The sequence below is a fragment of the Gigantopelta aegis genome, chromosome 2 (assembly GCF_016097555.1).
Source record: "Gigantopelta aegis isolate Gae_Host chromosome 2, Gae_host_genome, whole genome shotgun sequence".
Lineage (NCBI taxonomy): Eukaryota > Metazoa > Mollusca > Gastropoda > Neomphalida > Peltospiridae > Gigantopelta > Gigantopelta aegis.
The window spans coordinates 44903404-44927913 of NC_054700.1; the positions used below are offsets into that span (position 1 = coordinate 44903404).

At 38.4% G+C, this 24510-nt stretch overlaps 1 protein-coding gene across 3 annotated transcripts in view; it reads left to right on the forward strand.

The window, feature by feature from the left end:
• LOC121386198 (transducin-like enhancer protein 4) overlaps window positions 1-24510 on the forward strand; it is an 89690-nt gene that overhangs the window by 46503 nt on the left and 18677 nt on the right. For all 3 annotated transcript variants that reach the window (XM_041517043.1, XM_041517033.1, XM_041517036.1), the window contains exons 9-11: window positions 18018-18116; window positions 20188-20238; window positions 23608-23751. In XM_041517043.1, coding sequence (XP_041372977.1) covers window positions 18018-18116; window positions 20188-20238; window positions 23608-23751 — 294 coding nt within the window. The remainder of the gene's footprint in view (window positions 1-18017; window positions 18117-20187; window positions 20239-23607; window positions 23752-24510) is intronic.

Here is a 24510-nt window from a genome sequence, read left to right on the forward strand (position 1 = left end):
TTTTAAAGTTTTGATTATCGACAGTTGTGTTCAGTTAATAATTGTGTAGCAATCTCTGAAATATGTCTAGCGAATCATGACATGATATTGAACAAAATATTCCCTGGGTAAGTCTTACCTTCAAATTAATAACCAGGGCTAGCTGTGGATGAGAAAAACATTTCACTAAATTATCTTTAAAAAAAACAAGAAGCAAAACCTAGCGGTTTTTTTCCAACAAAATGCCAAATGAAAATAAAATTCGCTAGTTGCTCCTAAAATTCGCAATTGGCAAATTTGGTGAGTAACAGAGCTAGCCCTGATAACAGAAATTAAGAGACCAAGGCATGCTGGAGGGGGGAGACCAAGGCATGCTGGAGGGGGGAGACCAAGGCATGCTGGAGGGGGAAGACCAAGGCATGCTGGAGGGGGGGGGCACCAAGGCATGCTGGAGGGGGGGCACCAAGGCATGCTGGAGGGGGGGCACCAAGGCATGCTGGAGGGGGGCACCAAGGCATGCTGAGGGGGGGGGCACCAAGGCATGCTGGAGGGGGGCACCAAGGCATGCTGGAGGGGGGAGACCAAGGCATGCTGGAGGGGGGAGACCAAGGCATGCTGGAGGGGGGAGACCAAGGCATGCTGGAGGGGGGGCACCAAGGCATGCTGGAGGGGGGCACCAAGGCATGATGGAGGGGGGAGACCAAGGCATGATGGAGGGGGGAGACCAAGGCATGCTGGAGGGGGGGCACCAAGGCATGCTGGAGGGGGGGCACCAAGGCATGCTGGAGGGGGGCACCAAGGCATGCTGGAGGGGGGGCACCAAGGCATGCTGGAGGGGGGGCACCAAGGCAAACGTTTTCTTCAAGAGAGGGCTACAAACTTACTTTCTATCAAGTTTTCTCAGACAAAAATCATTTCATCCTCGTTAGCTTTTATTGGATACTCCCTGTCATTCCAGCCATTGCACCACGACTGGTATATCAAAGTCCATGGTATGTGCTATCCTGTTTATGGGATGGTGCATATAAAAGATTCCTTGCTACTAATGGAAAAATGTAGCGGGTTTCCTCTCAAAAATGTCAAATTACCAAATGTTTGACATCCAATAGCCGATGATTAATAAATCAATGTGCTGTAGTGGTGTTGTTTGTGGATACTGATGCCTTTTATCGTATTACAAAATGAAATGATGTTATTACAGTTGAATCCACTTTATTGCATATCGGTTTATAGCATAAATCAGTTATTTGCATATTAGGCTGCACAGAACCATTTAGCATTAAATCAATACAAATTATGTCGCATATTTGAATAGCTTTATAAAGACAAACATCGGTTAATTGCAAACAAAAACCAAAACAAATCTAGAAAATTTCATCATAAAATGTTCCACAAACCTTTAATATTTTACAAAAAAAATTGTAATTGCACAGAGAACAAAGCTATTTTTGTGGATTTACTGATTTCATAAGATTTGTTACGATGCGATAAGTCAGAAATCTAGTCATGCTGAATGTGACTCTGTTTATGTTGATAAATTATGTACATGTATTTGGGATTCCCTTTATCTCAATGTGGATTTGCAGATTCCATAAGATTTGTTGCAGTGCAGTAAGACAGGAATCGAGTCATACAGAATGCGATTCTTGTTCGGTCCTGTCATAAAAAAATCCCATACTGCTGATGGTTTAAAAAAGTAGCGTGTTCCTCTGCAGACTGTGTATCAGAATTATCCAATGTCTGGCTTCCAGTGGCTGATGATTAATAATTCAGTGTGGTTTAGTGGTGTAACCGCGTTGTTTAAAAAAAACCCCTCTGATTAAACCTTACTGTTTATACAGTGCTACAACATTGATATAGCACCTTTAATTAGCAAGGGATCTTCTGTATGCACCATCCCACAGACAAGATAGCACATACCCTGGGTTTTGATATATCAGTTATGGTGCATTGTCTGGAAGGAGAAAAAACCCAATGGACCCACTGACGGGAATAGATCCTAGACTGACCGCACATCAACCGAACGCTTTACCACTTTGCTATGTCCCACCCCTGTAGTTATTTATTAAAAATAAATTAAAAATAACTTTGATATTGCACCTTTAAGACACAGAAGAGGCATCTTCCTACTCATGCCAAGCCCTAGAGATGTCAAGTTTAGTAAAACAGGGCTGTTCTGAGTTTGTAGTCATTAAACTAGACAGCGGAATAATCTACTTATTTATATTACATGTGGGTAATAAAATGGACTGGTATGAAAAAGACATGTTTGAAATATAAAGCATAATATCAATACATTGTGTATTTAGGATTCCATTTATTTCACTTAGTTCAAATTTTGTTTGGCAGTTGGTAAAAAAAAAAAGTTATAAATTCAATTATTGTAAGCAAAACATCATATTGAGTTACTATAAACATCAGTGTGGCCAGAAATGCTTTGAATATACTGATGTGTTCATGTTCGTATCCTAAGCAGGAGTATGTAAATATTGTATACCCCCCCTCCCCTCCCCTATCTGTGTGTAGTTGTCTCTCCCTATCATTCCTCTCTTTCTCTCTCTCTCGGCGAAGGCTTTGCAGGCGGTCATCTCTCCTCTCTCTCTCCTCTCGTGTCTCTCTTTGTGTGTCTCCGCTCTCGCTTCTCCTCTGCCTTCAGTCTCTCCTCTCTCTCTCTCTTCTCCCCTCTCTCTCTCTCTCCCTCCCTCTCTCTCTCTCTCTCTCTCTCTCGATCTCTGTTTCTCTGTCTCTCTCGCTCCCTCCTTCCCTCTCTCTCTCTCTCGCCTCCTCGTCTCTCTCTCTCTCTCTCTCCTCTCTCTTCCATACTCTCTCTCTCCAACTGAGCCTCTCTCTCTCGTGATCCCTGCTTCTGTCTCTCGTCTCTCTCCCTGTCTCTCTCCGTCTCTCTCCTCTCTGGTCTCTCTCTGTTCTCTCTCTCTCTCTCTCTCTGTCTGTGTCTCTCTCTCTCCTCTATCTCTCTCTCTCTGTCTCTCTGTCTGTCCCTCTGTCTCTCTCTCTCTCTCTCTCTGTGTCTCTCTCTCTCTCTCTCTCTCTCTCTCTCTCTCTCTCTCTCTCTCTCTCTCTCTCTCTCTCTCTCTCTCTCTCTCTGTGTGTGTGTCTCCCTCCCTCTCTCTGTCTGTCTGTCTCTTTCTCTCTCTCTCTTGAAATAACCATATATATAACATACTAAATATCCATAGTTTAGAATGTTCTGAAGTGTGCTTCAACATATATTCCATTCCTTTTCATTCCCACCCCCACAAATCCATTGTTGTTTTTCAATCTTTTGTTTATAATTCGATGAGCACTCCTCAGTAATGGCAGAAATTCTGTTTCATCCATTCTGTAAATATTGCTCCAGCCCACAGTAAAAAAAACCCCGAACCTACACACACACACACAGCAGAGGCAGCCAGTGCTAATGTTGTCCGAAGCCATCAGACATTTTGAAATATCCTCCAACCTCTTGTGTTTATTGAGAACACAAAATAACTAAAAGGTTTGTCGTCACGAAAATGTTAACTCTGTGTATTGCAGACAAATTTCCACAAAGTTTTTTTTAATAAAAGCCGGTTTGGTTTCCTTCGCAGGTCTTTGTGGTCGAGTCTGTGTATTGCATGCCCCGGGTGCGAAGTGCAAACACAAGCCGCTTCCACTGTTGTTATAAGATATTAACTGTTTACATTCGCACCGCTCCGACAATATTTGCCGTCTGTGGACTGCCATTTTCCTCCTCGGCCATCTTTGATTTGACCCTGATGGCCGGTATATGTAGGGGGCGCTGTTCAAACACTAGATCTTCCTTGGCACACACAGCCATATTTGTTCACATTGGCAACAAAAGATTACTTCTGGCTCGTCGAGAAATTAGTTTACTTTCATCGATCCTCCGCCAATATTTACAGAGCATACAAATCCTTAATTGGGCCCCTGCAGTGAGGATGGTTTAAAGAATATTTCTGATTCACCTTTTCCAGTTTTGGTTTTGTTTGTTTTTGTTTGATTGTTTGTCTTTAGCTAGTACTTAGAATAATGCTATTAGTACAGTGGTCCATTTTTATATTGCCATTATTGTCAGATTTACAGTATGCTTGTAGCGTTGTCGGAGTATGTTTATTTTTCTTTTAAAAATACATTTCTGTCATCTGTTTTTCTATCTGGGATGCGATATTAATTTCTCTTGAGGCTGTTTTTAGACCAATAAAAACCCAGGGGGCGCTTTAGACAATGGGTCATATGTGGATTCATTACAATTTTTTCCCATCCCAACCATAGCCCTATGGCTTAAGTCAAAAGCTGTGTTATGTGTTGTCCTGTCAGTGGGACAAGTATACAAAAAAAAAAAAAAAAAGATTCCCTGCAACACTTTAATTTTTTTTTAGGGGAAACAGCCACCCCTGTTCCCCTCCATTGGATTTACCCTAGAATTACATTGCTTAAAGTCAGGCTGAAATTGTCACAGAAATAGAATAAGACAGAAAAAAACCCTCGCCAACTTTGTTTTCGCTAATAAATTAGCAATTCTATGATCTGCAAATGAATGAAGATGACGGAGAAAGCTGAAATGCAGTTAAAATATCATTGTTGTTTACCTAACGTAGTGGACACTGTCCATTCCCAACACACTCTCCCAATGCTCGGCCTGTTTACACTGGTCTTGGAGATGTTTACCCATGCAGTCCGTGTTTACCAAGTGGCCTTAGAGAGGTCCGGTGATCTATTCAATTTGTACATGGTCCTCAGCCCATTACAGAAATGAATCTTTAACGTTTCAGTAAGTTGATTTACTTGCCCCTCTAAAAGTCCCCTGGTGATTAGGGAATCACAGATTTGGCTTCCAGTACAATGTGTGTTGTAGTTGATATGTCTGTGTTTGTTCTTTTGTTTGTTCTTTAGTCAGGATGGAGCTGGGGGGGGGGGGGGTGGGGGGGGGGAGAAAAGTACACAGATGGTATAGTCCAGTGTATAAACAAAAAAATATTTACCTTTTGAATTCGTGATTATTTGTGAATGTAGGTCGAGACATAGCCCAGTGGTAAAGCGCTCTCTTGATGCGCGGTCGGTTTGGGATTGATCCCTGTCAGTGGGCCCATTGGTCTATTTCTCGCTCCAGCCAGTGCACCACGACTGGTACATCAAAGGCTGTGGTATGTGCTATCCTGTCTATGGGATGGTGCATATAAAAGATCCCTTGCTGCTAATTTAAAAGAGTAGCCCATGAAATGGCGACAGCGGTTTTCCTCCCTCAATATCTGTGTGGTCCTTAACCATATGTCCGATGCCATAAATAAAATGTATTGAGTGTGTTGTTAAATAAACCATTTCTTTCCTTCATGAATGTAAGGTATTTGAAAAATGTTAATCAGTTCTGTTATTCCATTAAGATTTACTAGTGATGGTATCCACGTGGTAATATCTTAAATGAATCACCATAATCTAAGGAAAGCAATTAAAAGTTAAAGTTTGTTTTGTTTAACGACACCACTAGAGCACATTGATTATTAATCAATGGGTATTGGATGTCAAACATTTGGTAATTTTGACATATAGTCTTAGAGAGGAAACCCGCTACATTTTCCCCATCAGTAACAAGGGATCTTTTATATGCCTCATCCCATAGACAGGATAGCACATACGACAACGGCCTTTAATATATCAGTCATGGTGTATTGGCTGGAACGAGAAATAGCCTGATGGGCCCACCGATGGGAATTGATCCCAGACTGACCACATATCAGGCGAGCACTTTAACACTGTGCTACATCCCGTCCCCATTCCCTGATAGATTGTTCTTTAAGAGCTGAGTGTATGTACTTTGTCAACCCCCTCCACTGTGTAGTCTTTCTGTACGTAACGCCACACCACCCCTCTCCCCACCCCTCTCCCCACCCCCAGGGAACATTTGTAAAGTATTGCATTCCCCGATAGATTGTTCTTTAAGAGCTGAGTGTATGTACTTTGTCAACCCCCTCCACTGTGTAGTCTTTCTGTACGTAACGCCACACCCCCCCCTCCCCCAGGGAACAGATGTAAAGTATTGCATTCCCCGATAGATTGTTCTTTAAGAGCTGAGTGTATGTACTTTGTCAACCCCCTCCACTGTGTAGTCTTTCTGTACGTAACGCCACACCCCCCCCTCCCCCAGGGAACAGATGTAAAGTATTGCATTCCCCGATAGATTGTTCTTTAAGAGCTGAGTGTATGTACTTTGTCAACCCCCTCCACTGTGTAGTCTTTCTGTACGTAACACCACACCACACCCACCCCCAGGGAACAGATGTAAAGTATTGCATTCCCCGATAGATTGTTCTTTAAGAGCTGACTATACTGTATAATACTTTATTTTCGCGTGGAATTTATTTTCGCGTTTTTCGCGTGTGAATGAAATTCGTGAAAATATATTCCAAAAAATGTAGTCTCGTTCAACTATACCACATTAGTTTCTGATGTACGAGGCTAGTAGTATTATTAGTAACAAAGCGGTGCTCCCTCCTGTCACGGAACAAACCACAAAACACAAAAGCTGTTTAAAACTTTAAATCAAGAACACGATTGTAAGTACATACATGATAATAAAACAATACTAACACTAGAAAGCTTTATGCTGTTTTGCTTCGCATGTGCTAGCGATCAGTTCATCGGACAGACTACACGTGTTCAACGACGGAAGTAAACGTGCATTATCACAGTATATTAAAACCGGCAAAACTAAGTTCCGTTTTTAAAACAAAATTATTGACATCTGTACTTCGTTTTTTTATTGATGGGGGTTGGGGATTCGCAAAAATAAATGTTCGCGAATTGATCCATTTTCATTAAATCGCGAAAATTTGATCCCGCGAATATAAAGTATTATACAGTACTTTGTCAACCCCCTCCACTGTGTAGTCTTTCTGTACGTAACACCACCCCCCCACCCCCCACCCCCACACCCGGGAACATTTGTAAAGTATTGCATTATGATTCGCTGTACAATTTTAAAATGTTATATAGTAGTTGCTAATCAATTTTTAGTTGGTTAGTAACTGCTGCTAATTAAAATTCAGACAACAAAATATTCCCTCCCTTCCTCCACCTTCCCCTCCCCCGCAGGGTGTACATGCTTTATAGGATGACCCCCTAATCCCAATCTGACATCTGGCCCGGAACTGAGTTTGAGTAGCCGACGGGAAATCCTTGTGCAATATGGTTGTAAATTGAAGTCGCTTGTGTCAACTTCCTCTCGTGTGACTATAAGACTATAAACAATTGGCCGCGAGTACTTGGGGCGAATCAAAGCATGCTTATCTCTAGTGGTGAGCTGTAGTGCATGCTCGAGACCTCGACTCAACTATGTCTGGAGTGTCAAGTATGTTGAAAACCGGTACAAGTGCGGCCAGTAATCGTTTGTTTTTAACAATCGTAATGAGTGCGCAGGCATTGGCTACACCAAGTGCTTAATTCCTTTTGTTAAGAAATTCCTCCCTTACTCACTTAAATCCCCCCCAATCTGCCACCCACTTACCCCCCGCCCCCCCTCCCCCATTCCACTCCAGCTGTTGAACATTTCCGGTCCCTGTCTGTATTGCTCAGTACTTCCTTGTGTAAGACTTTTTAGTTCCCTTTACTCGCCCTCTCCTTCTTCAAATCCTCCATATTTTGAGAGAAAAAAACACCCCAAAAACCGAACAAAGAGAAGATATTTTTGTTTAACAATGCCTCAAAACATTTATAAACTCTGGCTATTCAGGCCCGTATGCAGGATTTTTAATGGGGGTGGGTAGCTGGAGAGGGGAGTGCAAATTCCTTGTGATGGGACCAACAATGGCTAAGACTCCCATTTCTTTAAAAAAAACCCACAAAAAAACGTTTACATTATCTAAATTTGATAGAAAACGTTTGGACCTATGTTAATGTGTGTGTATGTGCACCCGTTTCACCACCACCCACCCCCACCCCGCCTGTGTACAGGTCTGCTATTTGGTGTTTAACGTAAGGTTATTTTAACACTAGAATATCAGATCACTCCCATTTATGAATAAAGATACTGTCCAGGGGATGATGCAGGATTTTTCTAGGGAGGGGTTGCAGTGTTAAAGGGCACCTACAGTATGCAAAAGTACACTCAAATGCATTATAAATATCTTCCCCAGAAACACCTCAAACTAAAAACAAATACGTTTTCTGGCTTTTGAAATTCTGGAGGGGTGGGTGGGTGGGTGCTCCCCTTCTCCAACACCCTCCCCTGGATTCACACCTGCTGTAAGTGCTAGATCATCCAGATTAAATACACCATGGCTCATATGTCAAGAGATCAATGTGGTGTGGCATGTGTCGGGTACAATATTACATCATTAACATATGATTTTTATATTGTAAGTAGAGAAATAGTCAACCATGTTGATTTAATGCTTCCAGGGGGCGGAACGTAGTCCAGTGGTACAGCACTCACTTGATGTGTAGTCAGTCTGGGATCGATCCCAGTCGGTGGGCCCATTGGGCTATTTCTCGTTCCAGCCAACGCATGACAACTGGTATATCAAAGGCCGTAGTATGTACTACCCTGTCTGTGGGATGGTGCATATAAAAGACCCTTGCTGCTAATCGAAAAGAGTAGCCCATGAAGTAGCGACAGCAGGTTTTCTCTCTCATTATCTGTGCGGTCCTTAACCATATGTTTGACGATATATAACCGTAAATAAAATGTGATGAGTGTGTTAAATAAAACATTTCTTTCTTTATTTCTCGTCCCTGCCAGTGCACCATGACTGGTATATCAAAGGCTGTGGTATGTGCTGTCCTGTCTAAGAGATGGTGCATATAAAGGATCCCTTGCTACTAGTAGAAGAAAGTAGTGGGTTTTCTTTCTAAGACTAATTCAAAATTACCAAATGCTTGACATACAATAGCTGATGATGAATAAATCAATGTGCTCTAGTGGTTGTGTTAAACAAAATAACCTTTTTTAGCTTAATCAGTCAATGTGCTCTAGTGGTGTCATCAAAGGCGCAGACCCTAATGTATATAAAAGATCACTTGTCGCTGTGCATCAGGAGTAACTTTTGTGGTGATTTGAGTTTCTTCTGTAAAAACAGTTGATATTACCTTTTTGTTTTGTTTTTCTGTGTGTTTGTTTTTGGGGTTTTCCCCCCTTTCCTTCCAATAATGGCTGCCCATGAGATATTTAAAATTCACCATTTATTTTCTTGGTGTAACGTTTTGTGAGGTGTCATTTAAAAAAAAAAAAATCTTCCTTTCTTCCAATAACATGATTGAATCATGTGCTGAGGTGTCATATATAATACCTTTTTTCTTCTTTTCTTTCAATAACATGGTTGTAACATGCTGAGGTATCATTTATATAAGACATTACCTTGTTTCTTCTTTTCTTCTAATATGATTGAATCATGTGCTGAGGTGTCATGTATAATATGTTACTTTTTTCTTCTTTTCTTCCAATAACAATAATAATATGCTGAGGTGTCATAAAAAAAATCTCCATTCCTTCATTTGCTATATATATATTTACCTACCTTTTATGTCTTCTGGTAAACAATAATTACCGTAACAACACTGTTCCTGACAGAGATTTTCATTCATCTGCCTTGCATTTGATAGCTGGGTAAATACGAAGCTTATTAATGTGTTTAAATTCAAACACTGTGACCGCTTCGTGTCATATGGTGTTGACCGAACACTCTGGGTTGTGGGAGAGAGCCACTCAAGGGCGAGATACACTGAAATATTACAGCCCCGTTGACATACATAATTTAGTTTTAACATACGAGTGCTGGGAAAACCACTTGCAGCGGCCACTTGGCTTGTTGATTGTCCTCCAACCAACAGAATACACTGTCGGTAAGAAAAATATCTCCCGCGGTTCGACCAATATATTTCACCATTACTCAATATATTTTTTTTTGTCAATTTGTTTGCACATGTCCATGAGTTGCTTATTGTTGCCATGTTGCTATAATCTTTAAGTACAACGATTTTTCTACATTATTTTGTTGTTGTGTTTTATAATGATGTGCTCTGATATTGAAAATGTTGATTGTACTGTAAAGAGTTTGGAGTTGAATGTTAATTATTCAGTCTGTCATGTCAGCCGGGGGTTTTTCTTCTTCTTTTTTCTGTTGTATATTGATTCAATAATCATTTGGTTTAGTGGGTAAGTTAGATATTGAACAGTCAAGTTCAGTCATTGAGTCGATAAATCCATAATTGTTTATACATCTTTTGTTTGTTGAGTTGTTTGTCATCTGTTATAAATCTTTTGTTACTTGAGTTGTTTACAACATCTATTGAGTAAGTAAATCCATAATTGTTTATAAATGTTTTGTTACTCAAGTTGTTTACAACATCTATTGAGTTGGTAAACCCATAATTATTAATAAATCTTTCGTTTATCGAGTTGTTTATGACATCTATTGAGTTCACAAGTCCATAATTGTTTATAAATCTTATTTGAGTTGTTTATGTAAATCCATAATTGTTTATAAGTTTTTTGTTACCTGAGTTGTTTATGACATCTGTTGAGTTGGTAAACCCATAATTGTTTATAAATTTTTGGTTTTTTAGTTGTTTACGACATCTATTAAGTTGGTAAACCCATAATTATTGATAAATCTTTTGTTATCAAGTTGTTTATGACATCTATTGAGATATTGTGTTACGTAATAACACATTTATTAGTGAATCCATTCTCCGATATTCTCAAATTGGTTTTTTTCTGTTCTAACCAGTGCCCCACAACTGGTATATTAAAAACTGTGGTATGTGCTATCCTGTCTGGGCAACTGAATATAAAATATCCTTTGCGGCTAAATGAAAAATGTTGCATGTCGCCGTGTATTAGCCAACTTTATGGATAAGCCGACCCCTTAGTTTGCCCCTCAATATCTCGTACAAAAAGGTTGGTATAATGTATGAGCCGACTCAACTTTTATGTAGTTGAAACGGGCAGAAGTATAGATATATCTGATTGCAATAATATTGGTCTTGTTCAAGAGTCAATCTCAGGAATTTGTTTTGGTGAACTGATCAAAGTACAATGTACAAAAACTATTTTAATAAAGATTTCAAGATGCCCCCCCCCCCCCCCCCAAAATAAAATGTTTATAAAAAAATTCCCTAATGTGGGATAATGTTCTGTTCTTTTATTTATTTATTTATTTTTTGATTGAATCGATCGCATGAACAACGCTTGCTGATAAACATAGTTTCACTTTTATACGGCAGTGTAAATATTATTTAACACCCATGATAGATAATTGCAATGATGAACACTACATCATCCGTTCTTTTTATAAATGGTGATATCTCTAATAAAACATACTTTCTAATACATGTAATTTATTAGGAATTGCAGAATCAACAATGACGATAAGTAAAAAATCATCGGTTCTGACCAATTAAATCTGCAATTGAGGACACAAAAAAAGAGACTTAATAACCTTTTCGATCACATGACACATTTGGCGCCAAATACTGGTTCTACTTGTTGGTGGGTTTTGCCAGAAATTCTGACACATTGTTATGAGAGGAAACCTGCTACATTTTCCCTATTAGGTCAGGATATAGAGCTTAACGTGCACATTCAGAGCACACACCTTTTCCTATTGCAGCAAGGGATTTTTTTTAATATGCACTTTCCCACACACAGGAAAGCACTTACCACATCCAGTGATCAGTTGTGGTGCACTGGTTGGAACAAGAAAAAAACTTAATCAGTTGAATGGATCCACTGAGGTGGTTCGATCCTGTGACGCAAGCACCTCACCTTCATGGTATTAAAAATGCCAAGATGACTAGAAACACTTGGGATGTACAGAAATGTATAATCTAAACAATGGCACTAATAGTGAAAAATATACCATAGTGTTTAAAAGCAAAGGTCTGTTACTTAAACCTACAAAAAAAAGAAAAAAGATTCTCTCATAAATCTTTTGTTCATTGTATGTTGCGTGTTGCTGAATCGTCATTTGTTTATAATTATAAATCCTTTGATAATGCCATCCTTCTGTTGAGCTGACAAATGCACAGTTTATTGACTATCTAAACACAAAAGAATCTGAATTGTAGGCATAAAATAGATTATGCTTGTAAATGCACATTGTGTAGTGTAAAAAAAAAATTTTTAAATTAACACGCATGATGCATATTTAGGCTTGTTTATTGCCGTATTATTCCAGGTTCTGGCATGCTGCTTAGCATGAAGGTGTGTTATTTCATGCAGTGAATAAAAAATGTACTGTTAGACATTTTGCAAATCTGTAGACAGTTTCACAAAATATAAGTTTACCTTTATGGTTACCATACATGCCTTTACAGGTATTTGTTATCTGTTATAAGCAGATACTTATGTCAACATGAGTCATGAGTCATGGTAGGACCAATAGAAATGAATTGATGTATATTTTGAGCAGTATTATTTATATTGTATGCCATGATCACAACAGTTTAACAATTGTAAATTTATGATTATGTGCAAAATCCACAATTAAAACAATCAATAGGTTCAAAATATACATAAATGTATTTTTTTGTCTTTGCCCTGCTCCACATTCCATAATTTTTGGCATAAACTATTTATCAAATACTTGTAAATGTAAAGTTATGATATTTTGTCAAATTGGAACCTGAATGACAAGATCAAAAACATGTTGGTATAACAAAGACTGTGGTATGTGCTATTCTGTCTGTAGGATGGTGCACTCAAAAGCCGATAATGAATAAATCAATGTGCTCTAGTGGTGTCATTAAACAAAAAAAAACCCAAACTTTTTGTGACTACATACTTGCAATGCTTAAACATCTTAAAGGAAACATGACACGAGACCATATTATAGCTCATTTTAAAAGAAAAATGATATAAAAATAATATACAAATAACTTTATAACAATAAAATACGTGTAGTTAACTTAAAATAAAGCAATTACGCTAATCAGTATCAAAGTACGATTTATGCATATTTCTTCGTGAGCGTTCGGAAAAAAAGGGAAGTGACGTCAGAGCCGCTGTACTCTTCCATTGTTGTTAACTGTTTATATATGTAGTAAGGGGCTTACGATCTTTTCAGTCCAACAGTGCCGTACTGCGCGGCCTTTGGGTGTAAAAATAAACAGTTTAAACGATCGGGATTGTCTTTTTATGGTTTTCCAAAGAATTGTATCCGAAGAAAGACGCGTGTATTTTATCGCAAAAGAAAAGATTGGACACCAACACCGCATAGTACTTTGGTGTCAGCCCATTTACAGCCCGGAGCCCGAACGTTACCCGGAGACAAAAACAGTACTCGGTTGCGAATGCCGAGGTGTACATTGTACATATTTGGCACAAAGATACACCTCAGCATGATGTATTTATATATGTTAAAACAAAAATGTAGAATTATTTATTTATTTAATTTTTTTGAAAAAAAAGAAGATTTTTCATGTTAGGGCTGTAGGCCTACATAACAAAATCTGTATTCACCGTCCGAAGAAGGAAACGTCAACAAGTAATTAAATATGGCATATACAAACATGGGATTTGGCATGAGGATACATCTCAGTACGATGTATTTAAATATGTTTTTAAAAAACGTGTAGAAAACAATAATAATTTTAAATAATGTTTTTAATCTTCGGGCGGAATACGTCACAAAAACGTTCCTCATCGCCCGAAGCCCCAAAGCAACACGAAGTTCAATACAAAATAAACCATTACTGTCGGTGTCGAAATAACTATTATGTTTCATCCACGGGCTGACTTGAGAATCGGAGTGTTGTTTTAGTTAATTGGTCCTTTCTTTCCGTGGCCTGCACATGTGATTCCTGATTGGCAGGTGTATATTGCAGGGTATCGACCAGGTAAGTGATTACCACGGTCTAGACATACGTACAAAATACGTGCCAGTTTTTTTTAAGATCACAGGGTATTGTGGCGTAACCTGTCGCGACTATAGTACAATGTTAATGAACATTATCAGCCGCCCTGCTTCATTACTGTAAATAATGCTGTAAAACCCTTGATTAAGTAGACTTTCCCATCTAAAATTACAAAACTGACCAATTACGTCGTACCAAAGAAAAGAAAATTATCACTTGGGTATCGTGAGTGGTCGTTTTTACTCTAACGCACCCTACCAATAGGCCTAATAATATGCTACTTTTTTTATGAGAGAAAAATACTATAACCCCATTTCGTTCTATTGATGCAAATAGAAATATATTTAGTTTAAAAGTTGATTATACTCTCAAGTCATTTATGTTGTTTTACAAGCCAGGTTAATGAAAGTGAAGCGCCTTGTCGTAAATTAGAGCGTTTGTTTACACTGTGCATACAGATTTCATTATGTACAGCCCGAACATAAAAAATGCGATATTTTCTAAAAAAAAAAAAAAAAAAAAAATGTTTGTCCTACATTTATATTTTTAACATATTTAAATACATCATATCGAGGTGTATCTTTATGCTAAATATGAACAGTATACATCTCGGCATTAGCATCCGAGTTTTGGTTTTGTCTCCGGGTTACTTTCGGGCTCCGGGCTGTAAATTGGTCGACCGGTCTGGTCTGGCACCATCAGTTTCTCCACCCTCCGACTCGCTATCCGTTTTTTCTTCAGTATTACTGTTGTAAGTAAATGTGTGTCTTTCTTCATTTACTAACAGCTCATATTGATACGGCAAAACGTTTTGCGAACGAACACTCATTGTTTTGGTAAGCTGTGCAAGTCTTAGATTCTTTATGAGTGGTACGGACTAATGCTTTTAAGTGTAAGGCTTCAGATCAAGCGACGCGTCTCTGATGTCACGGACCTCGTGACTGCCCTGCTCATTAAAGATCGGCAATTTCCGCTAAGAGCTCGTATCTGGGGTTCTTTTATGGAGATATTTTAAGTAATTAATTTTTTATAAAAAATTTTTTTAGGTGATTCAATTTATAATTAATTGTACATGGTTGGTGCCAAATATGGTTTACGTGACATGTTTCCTTTAAGAAAAAAGGCATCATAACTTTGGCGCTGTATATCTACACTTGACAGTTTGTTTATTTTGTTTAATGCCACTAGAACACATAGATTAATTAAAGGCGCCGACTCTAGTTTCAGCCTGTAAAAATGGACACTAAGTTTAGTTAATCTACAAACCTGCAACACACATTTGCATACGATTATAACAGAGATAAGCTGAAGTATGTGATGTTTAAAACAGAGAAATCTGTCAAAAAATAACTAGAACTTGTCTCATTAACCATGTTTCTTAGACGAATGTACGTTATGTCACTTTAATCATCAGCTGTTGGATGTCAGACATTCGCATATGAAAGTACACTTTCCTGGAACAGACAGTAAATGTATCCATGATAAACATAAGCACAAAGCTTCTTTTAAAAAAAGCTATAAGTAATAATCAATAATAGAGGTATTTTTATGGTTGAATGCTACACAATTCACACAAACAGCTAGTTATGAATATTCAATACTGATTGTATTTGTCAGTGGTTTACAGGGTGGGATTTAGTGCAGTTGGTAAAATACTTGTCTACAGTTATTGTTTTATAGGATCGAACCTCCTAAGTGGACCCATTGTTTTTTTTCTTGTCTTAACCAGTTCCTTGTGGCTGGCTGTGGTATGTGCTGTCCCATCTTGCAGTCCGAGCATTATACTTTAAAAATTCTCAGAGGATTCCTTCTCTGACTAGTCCCCCCCCCCCCAACCACTATGACTGGTATACCAAAGCCTATGGTATGTGTTGTCCTGTCTGGGAAATTGCATATATACCCAATACAACCATCCCTTTGCACTGGGTCTTTTATTTGTACCATCCCACAGATAGGATAGTACATACCACAGCCTTTGATATACCAGTCGTGGTGCACTGGCTATAATGAGAAATAGCTCGATGGGCCCACTGACAGGGATCGATCCTAGACCGACCATCTATCAAACGAGCGTTTTATCACTAAGCTTCATCCCGCCCCTTATTCACTTAAGATTCAAGCACATCCACCCTGGGCATGAGTTCAGACAGAGATATGTGCAGGAAAGTTGTCCACGGTTGCTCTGTATGATGTAATTTTGACACCTTTGTACCACTATAAGATGATTTATGCATTTACATGTTATTTTTTTGTTAAATTGATTTTATGTTTGTTTTGTGAATGAGCTCTTCAGTTTAGCCTCACAAGTGGGTTTTTTTTGTAGGTATTTTTTTCATTGATAAACACATTAATTATTTACTGCTTTGAATGTTTGTATTAAATATGCTGTTCAGTATGTGGTTGGTCTAGGAGCGATCTCTGTCAGTGGGTCCAATGGGCTATTTCTTGTTTCAGCCAGTGCACCACGACTGGTATATCAAAGGCTGTGGTATGTGCTATCCTATCTGTGGGATGGTGTATATAAAAGATCCCTTGCTACTAATAGAAAAAATGTAGCAGGTTTCCTCTCAGAATTACCAAATGTTTGACATTTAAACAAAACAAAACAAAACAAACAAAGTTTTACTAAATGTTTTTAGTTCGATAACACCTCAACACATTTCAGACTATACTGACATCCAAAAAAACCTTTACATGCATAAAATTTGAATAACTTGAACCAATTCAGAAACCACCTTACAAACACTTTGCACATATCACCAAGTGCACTGTGACTTCCAGATGTTAATCCTTAACCATATATCTGACGCCATATAACCGTAAATAAAATGTGTTGAGTGCGTTGTTAAATAAAACATTTCCTTCCTTCCGATGTTGAAAGTTGTGAAACTTTCATAATCCACTGTACCGTTTGTTGCTTTTCAATAATATAATTTCAAGCCTTGTACAGTTTTTTGGGGACACAGGGAACATTTTGTTTTCAAAATCTTGATTAACGATATTTCTAGTTAATTGACAATTCATTAGCAATGTTTTGAAATTGTGTAGCGATCTCTGAAACTTGCATAGCGAATCGCAACGTGATACTGAACAAAATGTTCCTTGGGATGTCAGTATATTTGATGTCTACCATATATAATTTAGACACTTAGTCGAAAGTGCGAGAGAGAGAGAGGTAACCACAATAATGTTTACGAATGCAAAATGTTTTGTAAAAATTCTAGATTCTTTGTCCGTAGAAGGCTGTAGAAAACTGGTACCAATGAAAAATGGAGTTGAAAGATAATTTCTTTGATTTCTAAAATCATATAAACTACTAATAATTCAACCACATGAATTAATGGTGATTTTTCTGTTAAATTGATTAAGAACATTAGTAGTTATTATTAATAATTACTGACAAGATGTGTAATCATGAGATGTTAAAGTAGCGAGCTCCATGGTCTAGTGGATAAGCTGCTGGAAAATCAAGCTGACGACCGTGGTTCGCATCCTGTCAAAGCTGGCTCACACATTCATTCATCTTTCTCATCTATCACCCTCTGCCTATCATTCTCATTATCTTTCTCATTATCTTAATATAAAAAACTTTCCTATTTCTGCCACGATTTCAATCTGGTTCGACCCTTTCTGTCAGTTTCCTCTGACTCTGTCTTCTGAGCTGTCCACACCATCGCTTACCTGTCTCAACTTCCTCCATGGGTGCAGTCTCTGTGTATTTCCCTGCACCCACCTGACATCCTCGTTCTCTGCCACTAATAAAGCTGGTCTGACCCACGGCACTAACGACTGCTGGTAGTACGGGTGCATAGTAGGTGGTTACAAGTGCCTTTTAATACCAGAAGTAACTACTGAACACTCCCTGAAGTGGTCAGACTAAGCCCACAGCTAAACGCTGATGGGGAATGGCAGGTGTGTGGCACAGATAGCCACAAGAGACAAGTACCTGTCGCAGTTTGAGAGACAAGGACTGGGATGTGGAGGTGGACAGTGAAAGAAGTTGAAAGATAGGAGCAGTTACCAGATTGGGAATAAATGAGATGGAATTCAAAGGAGAGAAAGGAAAGAGGGCAGTGGGATAAAAAGAAGAAGAAAAAAAAAAAAGAGATGTTAAAGTGAGAAAATAACAAGACATGATTATTAGATAATTAAAACGTTTGAGATTAATTAAACTTTTTTTTTTATTACAGAGAAGATCAGCATCACCTGTGGACAGAGAAAAATATCGACACCGAAGTCGGTCACCTGATCTGCACGAAGCGAAGAAACGAAGAGCGGAGGAGAAAATAGTAAGTTATCTTCATTAGTGTCGTAATTAAAGAGACAGTGTCCCGAGTTTGTCGCCATTGTAAAATGTTTTAAATGAACATGCCTATTTGGAGACTAAAAGTATATATTAAATACATTTTATTTTTAAAATACTAGAGTTTGAATATCTAATGTGTGCGGTCTTGAGCTAATGTTTGTAGCAGTCATTTTTAATTTTACATAATATATATTTTTTCGTATGTACAAAATTATCGGAAGGTAAAATCTGGTTTGGGCTACTACAAACATTAAGATGACAACAAACACCTTGTTTATACAGACTGATATTCTAAACAAGAAAATATCTTTAATATGTAATTTTAGTCATCAAAAAGGACCTGTTAGTTGGACACATGTTACTATGGCAACAAACTCAGGACTGTCTTTAAAAAGAAGTTGTTGCATTATGACATAACACGGGTGGATACAGAAGGTGCAACTTAAAAAAAAAGTTACTATATATATGGCAGTCTTCTCCAAAAATGCCTATTGACCAAGGTATCCTACCCTCTCTACTGAAAGGAATACCAGTAAATTGATTATTACCACCAGATTTGGTGGAGGATTTCAATGTTCACCTCATATCGACCAAGGTATCCTACCCTCTCTACTGAAAGGAATACCGGTAAACTGATTATTACCCCCAGATTTGGTGGAGGATTTCAATGTTCACCTCAGGCACTTCCTTTAGATTGATGCCTGCAGTATTCATGTATACTCTGACTAGCCAAACGTGTCTATACATATTGATGGAAGTACGTTGTCTGTAACATTATATCATTAAAATAGTACAACACACAAGTAAGTACAGTAAGGTGTAACAAAATAACTGTCCATTTCTCTTTGCACATATTAGAAAAGATTCAATATTTCTGAAAGTCTTTTTACCTTGGTAATGTTGTAATTTGTACATTATCATTTAGGGACTAAAAAAAAGAAACTGAACAGTGTTTCTGCCAGAAAGAAATGTTTGGGTATGGCGCTATGGAACTGAAAAGAAAGAAAGAAAGAAATGTTTTATTTGACGATGCACTCAACACATTTTATTTACGGTTATATGGCGTCAGACATATGGTTAAGGACCACACAGATTTTGAGAGGAAACCCGCTGTCGCCACTATATGGGCTACTCTTCCAATTAGCAGCAATGGATCTTTTATTTGCGCTTCCCACAGGCAGGATAGCACAAACCATGGCCTTTTTTGAACCAGTTATGGATCACTGGTCGGTGCAAGTGGTTTACACCTACCCATTGAGCCTTGCGGAGCACTCACTCGGGGTTTGGAGTTGGTATCTGGATTGAAAAAACCCATGCCTCGACTGGGATCTGAACCCAGTACCTACCAGCCTGTAGACCGATGGCCTACCATGACGCCACCGAGGCCGGTCTATGGAACTGAATGCAACCACAGTCAACAGGGGGTATGGGGGGCCTCCCCTAGAAAGGAAATGGGTTAATTTAGGGTTAGGATTAAGAAAAACATACAGTAATGATAAAAATAATTAATTTTGTCAAAAGGTTAAAGGGACAGACCCTAGTTTTAAAACACTACAGCATATTTTTCATTATTTGAGCCGTTTATGACCACTGAAATCAAACATTAATTATATTTTATTGTTTACATAATCCATTTCCGTAGAACCGAAGTGTTTCGGGTCATCCTGTTGTTTTTAATATCACAAAATACGTTTTTCATATTTTTAAAAACAAGGTATGTAGATTAACTAAACTTGGTGTCCATTTTTACGAGGTAAAACTATAGTCTGCACTGCACCTTTAACGTACAAAATAAAATATGCCAAACATTTGGGTATGGCACTATACCCGTTATACCCTCTGGCAGAAACCCTGCTGAACTATAAGACACATGAATCATTGATGTGTTACATTACAAATTAAGCGCCGAACTTACAAAGCCTGTTTTTGACTTACATGCAAGTAACTACATGTATTTACAAGGCTTAAACACTTGCATTAAAAAAAACCAGACTTCATAAATTCAGCCCCTAATCTTTTTAAGATATTCTATGTTGTATTTGGTTCTTTTTCAGGACAGTGATGGGGACAAAAGTGATCAGGAGTTGGTCGTTGATGTTGGTGATGTAAGTCGGCCATTTTTATATTTCATTGCTTTTACATTTTATCACAGACACCTAGTCAGCTGGTGAAATAATTTATAGCAGTTGTCTGCAGTGGTTATGCTGTTGGGTTTAACGCTGGTTGGTACTGGCTTTACATCTCGGTGCACTATCCACACCACAATGAATAACACACTGAGCATAGTTTTATTTACGGTTATATGGCGTTGGACATATTGTTAAGGACCGCACAGATATTGAGGAAGGAAAACCGCCGTCACCACTTCATGGGCTCTTCTCTTTTTGATTAGCTGCAAGGGATCTTTTATATGCACCATCCCACACAGACAGGATAGTACATACCATGGCCAAACCACAATGAATAACACACTGAGCACATTTTAATTACGGTAATGTGTTGTCTGACATGGTTACGAGCTCACCTATATATGGGCTTATCATTTTGATTAGCAGCATGTGATCCCACAGACAGCACGGTACATACCACAGCCTTTGTTGACCACTTGGGGTCAGGGGATAGAATGTAGCCCAGTGGTAAAGTGCTCACCTGATGCTTTATCGGTCTTGGACAGATCCCCGTAGATGGGCCTATTGGGCTATTTCTCATTCCAACCTGGGGTATCACTGGTCATGGTATGTGCTATCCTGTCTGTGGGATGGTGCATATAAAAAATCCTTTGCTACTAAAAGAAAAATGTAGCCGGTTTCCTCTCTAAGACTATATGTCAGAATGACCAAACATTTGACATCCAGTAGCCAATGATTAATAAATCAATGTGATCTAGTGGTGCTGTTAATTAAAACAAACTTTAACTTTGTTACACCAGTCGTGAAGTACTGGCGGAAAACTAGACAAACCTCAATGAATGCACAGCTTTATAGAAAAATGTGATCCCACAATATACCAACCGTTTCTTTCCTGTTAACCTCTTGTCATGGACAAAATACAACCCAGATATCTTACACTGTTTGCCTAGGAGAGCGTGCTTGAACCATGATTGGACATATACTGTTTGCCTAGGAGAGCGTGCTTGAACCTTGATTGGACATATAAAGCACACAGAAACTAATTAAGATGGATGAATGGTCAATTGTTGAGCTTCCCGCCGGCAGCTCATTACAGATGGAAGTGAATTAATGAGAATATTATTGAATCCGATGATTATTCTGCAGTCTCCTCCTTATTCATGAAGTCGTTATGAATAAATGATGTGGTCTGGACACCACAACCGGCAACAAATTGAATGCATTGATGCTGTAAACTGGCCCGCCAATAAAAAAAAGCTAGACTTAAACCAAATGATATTATGTATAACCATGCGTACCTAGTACATGTGACGTGGTTTTGTTTTTCTTATTCTCTGTTGGCCGTCAGTAATGGGATTTCTGCACATACAGATCTAGACAAGGGACTATCATTGGATTTTAATCAGGGATGGACATTGTTGGGGGGAGAGTTGAAGGTGTGGGTGAGGAGATTGTGACCTTGAAAAGATAATACATTTTAATAATACGTTTTACTTTAAAAGTACTTGATTTTTGTATTGTGTTGGACCTTTCCCCACAGCTCTTTATATTGTGGTTTTACATAATTCTATATTAATTTTTTTTTAATATATATAAATAATCAAATTCATGTACTTAAGGCACCTACTAGATGATAGGGATGGGTGGTAGCCCAGTGGTAAAGTGCTCGCTTGATGCATGGTCGGTCTGAGATTGATCCCCATCACTGGGCCCATTCTGTTATTTCTCGTTCCAGCCAGTGCACCACAACTGGTATATCAAAGGCTGTAGTATGTGCTATCCTGTCTGTGGGGTGGTGCATATAAAAGATCACTTGCTACTAATAGAAATTTGTAACGGATTTTCTGTCGAAAGTCGTATGTAAAAATTACCAAATGTTTGACGTCCCACACCTCAGTAGAACTTAACATACAACAGCTGATATTTTCTCATTTTAATTTAGAAAGACATTTTTAATCGATAGAATTTAACTTACAACAGCTGATACTAGTATTTTGTCTTTGTAGTTTTAAAAAGAAATTTATTGGTAGAATTTAGCATGTAACAGGTGATATTTTGTCATTTTAATTTTAAAAGAACTGTATGATTAAAACATAGGTCGGTAGTACAGGGTAAGCTCTCGTCTGTTCGATAAGTGCTTCTCAGGGGACCCAACATGTGTTATCCCATCCCAACCAGTGCCCCACAATTGGTTTATAAAAAGCCATGGTATGTGCAGACCTGTGGGTGGTGGGACGTAGCCCAGCGGTAATGTGCTCACCTGATGCACGATCCTTGTTAGTCGGCCCATTGGGCTATTTTCTCATTCCAGCTAGTGCTCCACAACTGGTGTAACAAAGGTAGTGGTATGTGCTAGCCTGTCTGTGGGATGGTGCATATAAAAGATCCCTTTTTGCTATAATCTGAAAGAGTAACCAGGGCTTCTAGGATTTTTATAAAACCCACTAGCCATGGGATCAGTGATTTAAAAAATTTACTAGCCACGATTAGAAATTCACTAGCCCTTCTTTACTTTAAGTTAATACAATTTTACTAAATAATAGTAATAATCAGATGTGTCACTTAAAGAGGGAGATGGGTTAAAAACACTAAAATTGGGGGGTGGGGTGGAGGCAGGATATTTATATTTACAAAATAGATGAACTACAACATTTGACCAAAAATATTTTACTAGCTGTCGGGCATGGCAATACTAGTTATTTACTAGCCCAACATTGTATATCACTAGCCATGGGAGTGGGGCTACCATAATCTAGAAGCTCTGGTAACCCAATGCAGGGCGGCAGCGGGTTTCATCTCTCATTATCTGTGTGGTTCTCAACCATATTTCAGGGAACATTTTGTTTTCAAAATCTTGCTTAGCGATATTTCTAGTCAGTTGAAAACAGATTAGTATCTACTGTTTAATGTTTTAAAATTGTCTAGCAATCTCTGAAACTTGCGTAGTGAATCACAACGCAATCCTGAACAAAATATTCCCTGATATATGTTACTATGTAACAGATTAGCATCTACTGTTTAATGTTTTAAAATTGTGCAGCGATCTCTGAAACTTGTGCAGCGAATCACGACGCGATCCTGAACAAAACATTCCCTGATATATGTTAATATGTAGGTCAGTGATGAGTCTTGTATGTAGACACTGAACACCATCAACGGGCACGTGTGTCAAGTCTTCCTGTGTGTGTGTGTGGATATATGTGTTATATATTTATTATATGTACAGCAGTGATTTGGGGCTCCCATCCCTGACATTGCTATGTTTGTGATCTGGGACAATAAAAACAACAACACCTAACCAACCATTAATGTATTAAATTAAGTCATGCTCCGTTTCTGTTCCAGGACCACACCTCTCCGATGAATGGCAACCTGTCGCCCCGGGAAAAGAAGAAAGATATGCATCACCTGAAAAAAACGGACAATCGCAGCAGTCCCCATAGCGACGCATCATCCCACGCAAGTTCATCATCATCAAAAATAAAAGAAGTAAGTGAAAAACCCCCACTAAAATCCCTAAAAAGTAATCATTTATGATGATCACAATTTAGTGACTTCCCTAGAAATTTGGCAAGGCATGGTAGACCAAACACTTTTGGGGCATTTTCACCATTTTCGGGGCACTTGTTTTTCATTAAAAATACCCAAATATTAATTGAAATAAACATTAATGTAATTTATGTGCTTGCTTTAATAAATGAATGGAAAAAAATATAAAAAGCATATTTTGTTAATTAAGAATACCTTTTTGGGTGTTTTATAAAGGCAATTTTAGAATTAATTAGTGAAAAAGGCTTCTTTAATATCAGGGCAGCATGGTGCTGATTAAGGCAAGATGGCACTAGACTATTGAGGCATGGTGCTGCACCATGCTAAAACAAGCTGGGGAAAACACTACGATTGGTGAATGACTCATATTCTGGCCTCTCCGTTTGGAAACAGTAGGAGAGTAATTAGTTACTCTTCTAATAATAATTTCCTTTGAGAAACTTTAAATAAGGGAAGTGGTTGCGCTCTTTCAAAAGGAGACTGTTCTATGATTACTGCCATTGTATGATATTTCTGACCAATAAAATCGAAATAGAAACGGAGCATGACTTAATTAATTAAATACATTAATGGGGTTTGTTGGGGTTTTTTATTTTTATTATTATCCCAGATCACAGACATTGCACTGTCAGGGATGGGAGCCCCAAATCATATATCCACACACACACACACAAAGATGTACACACGTGCCCGTTGATG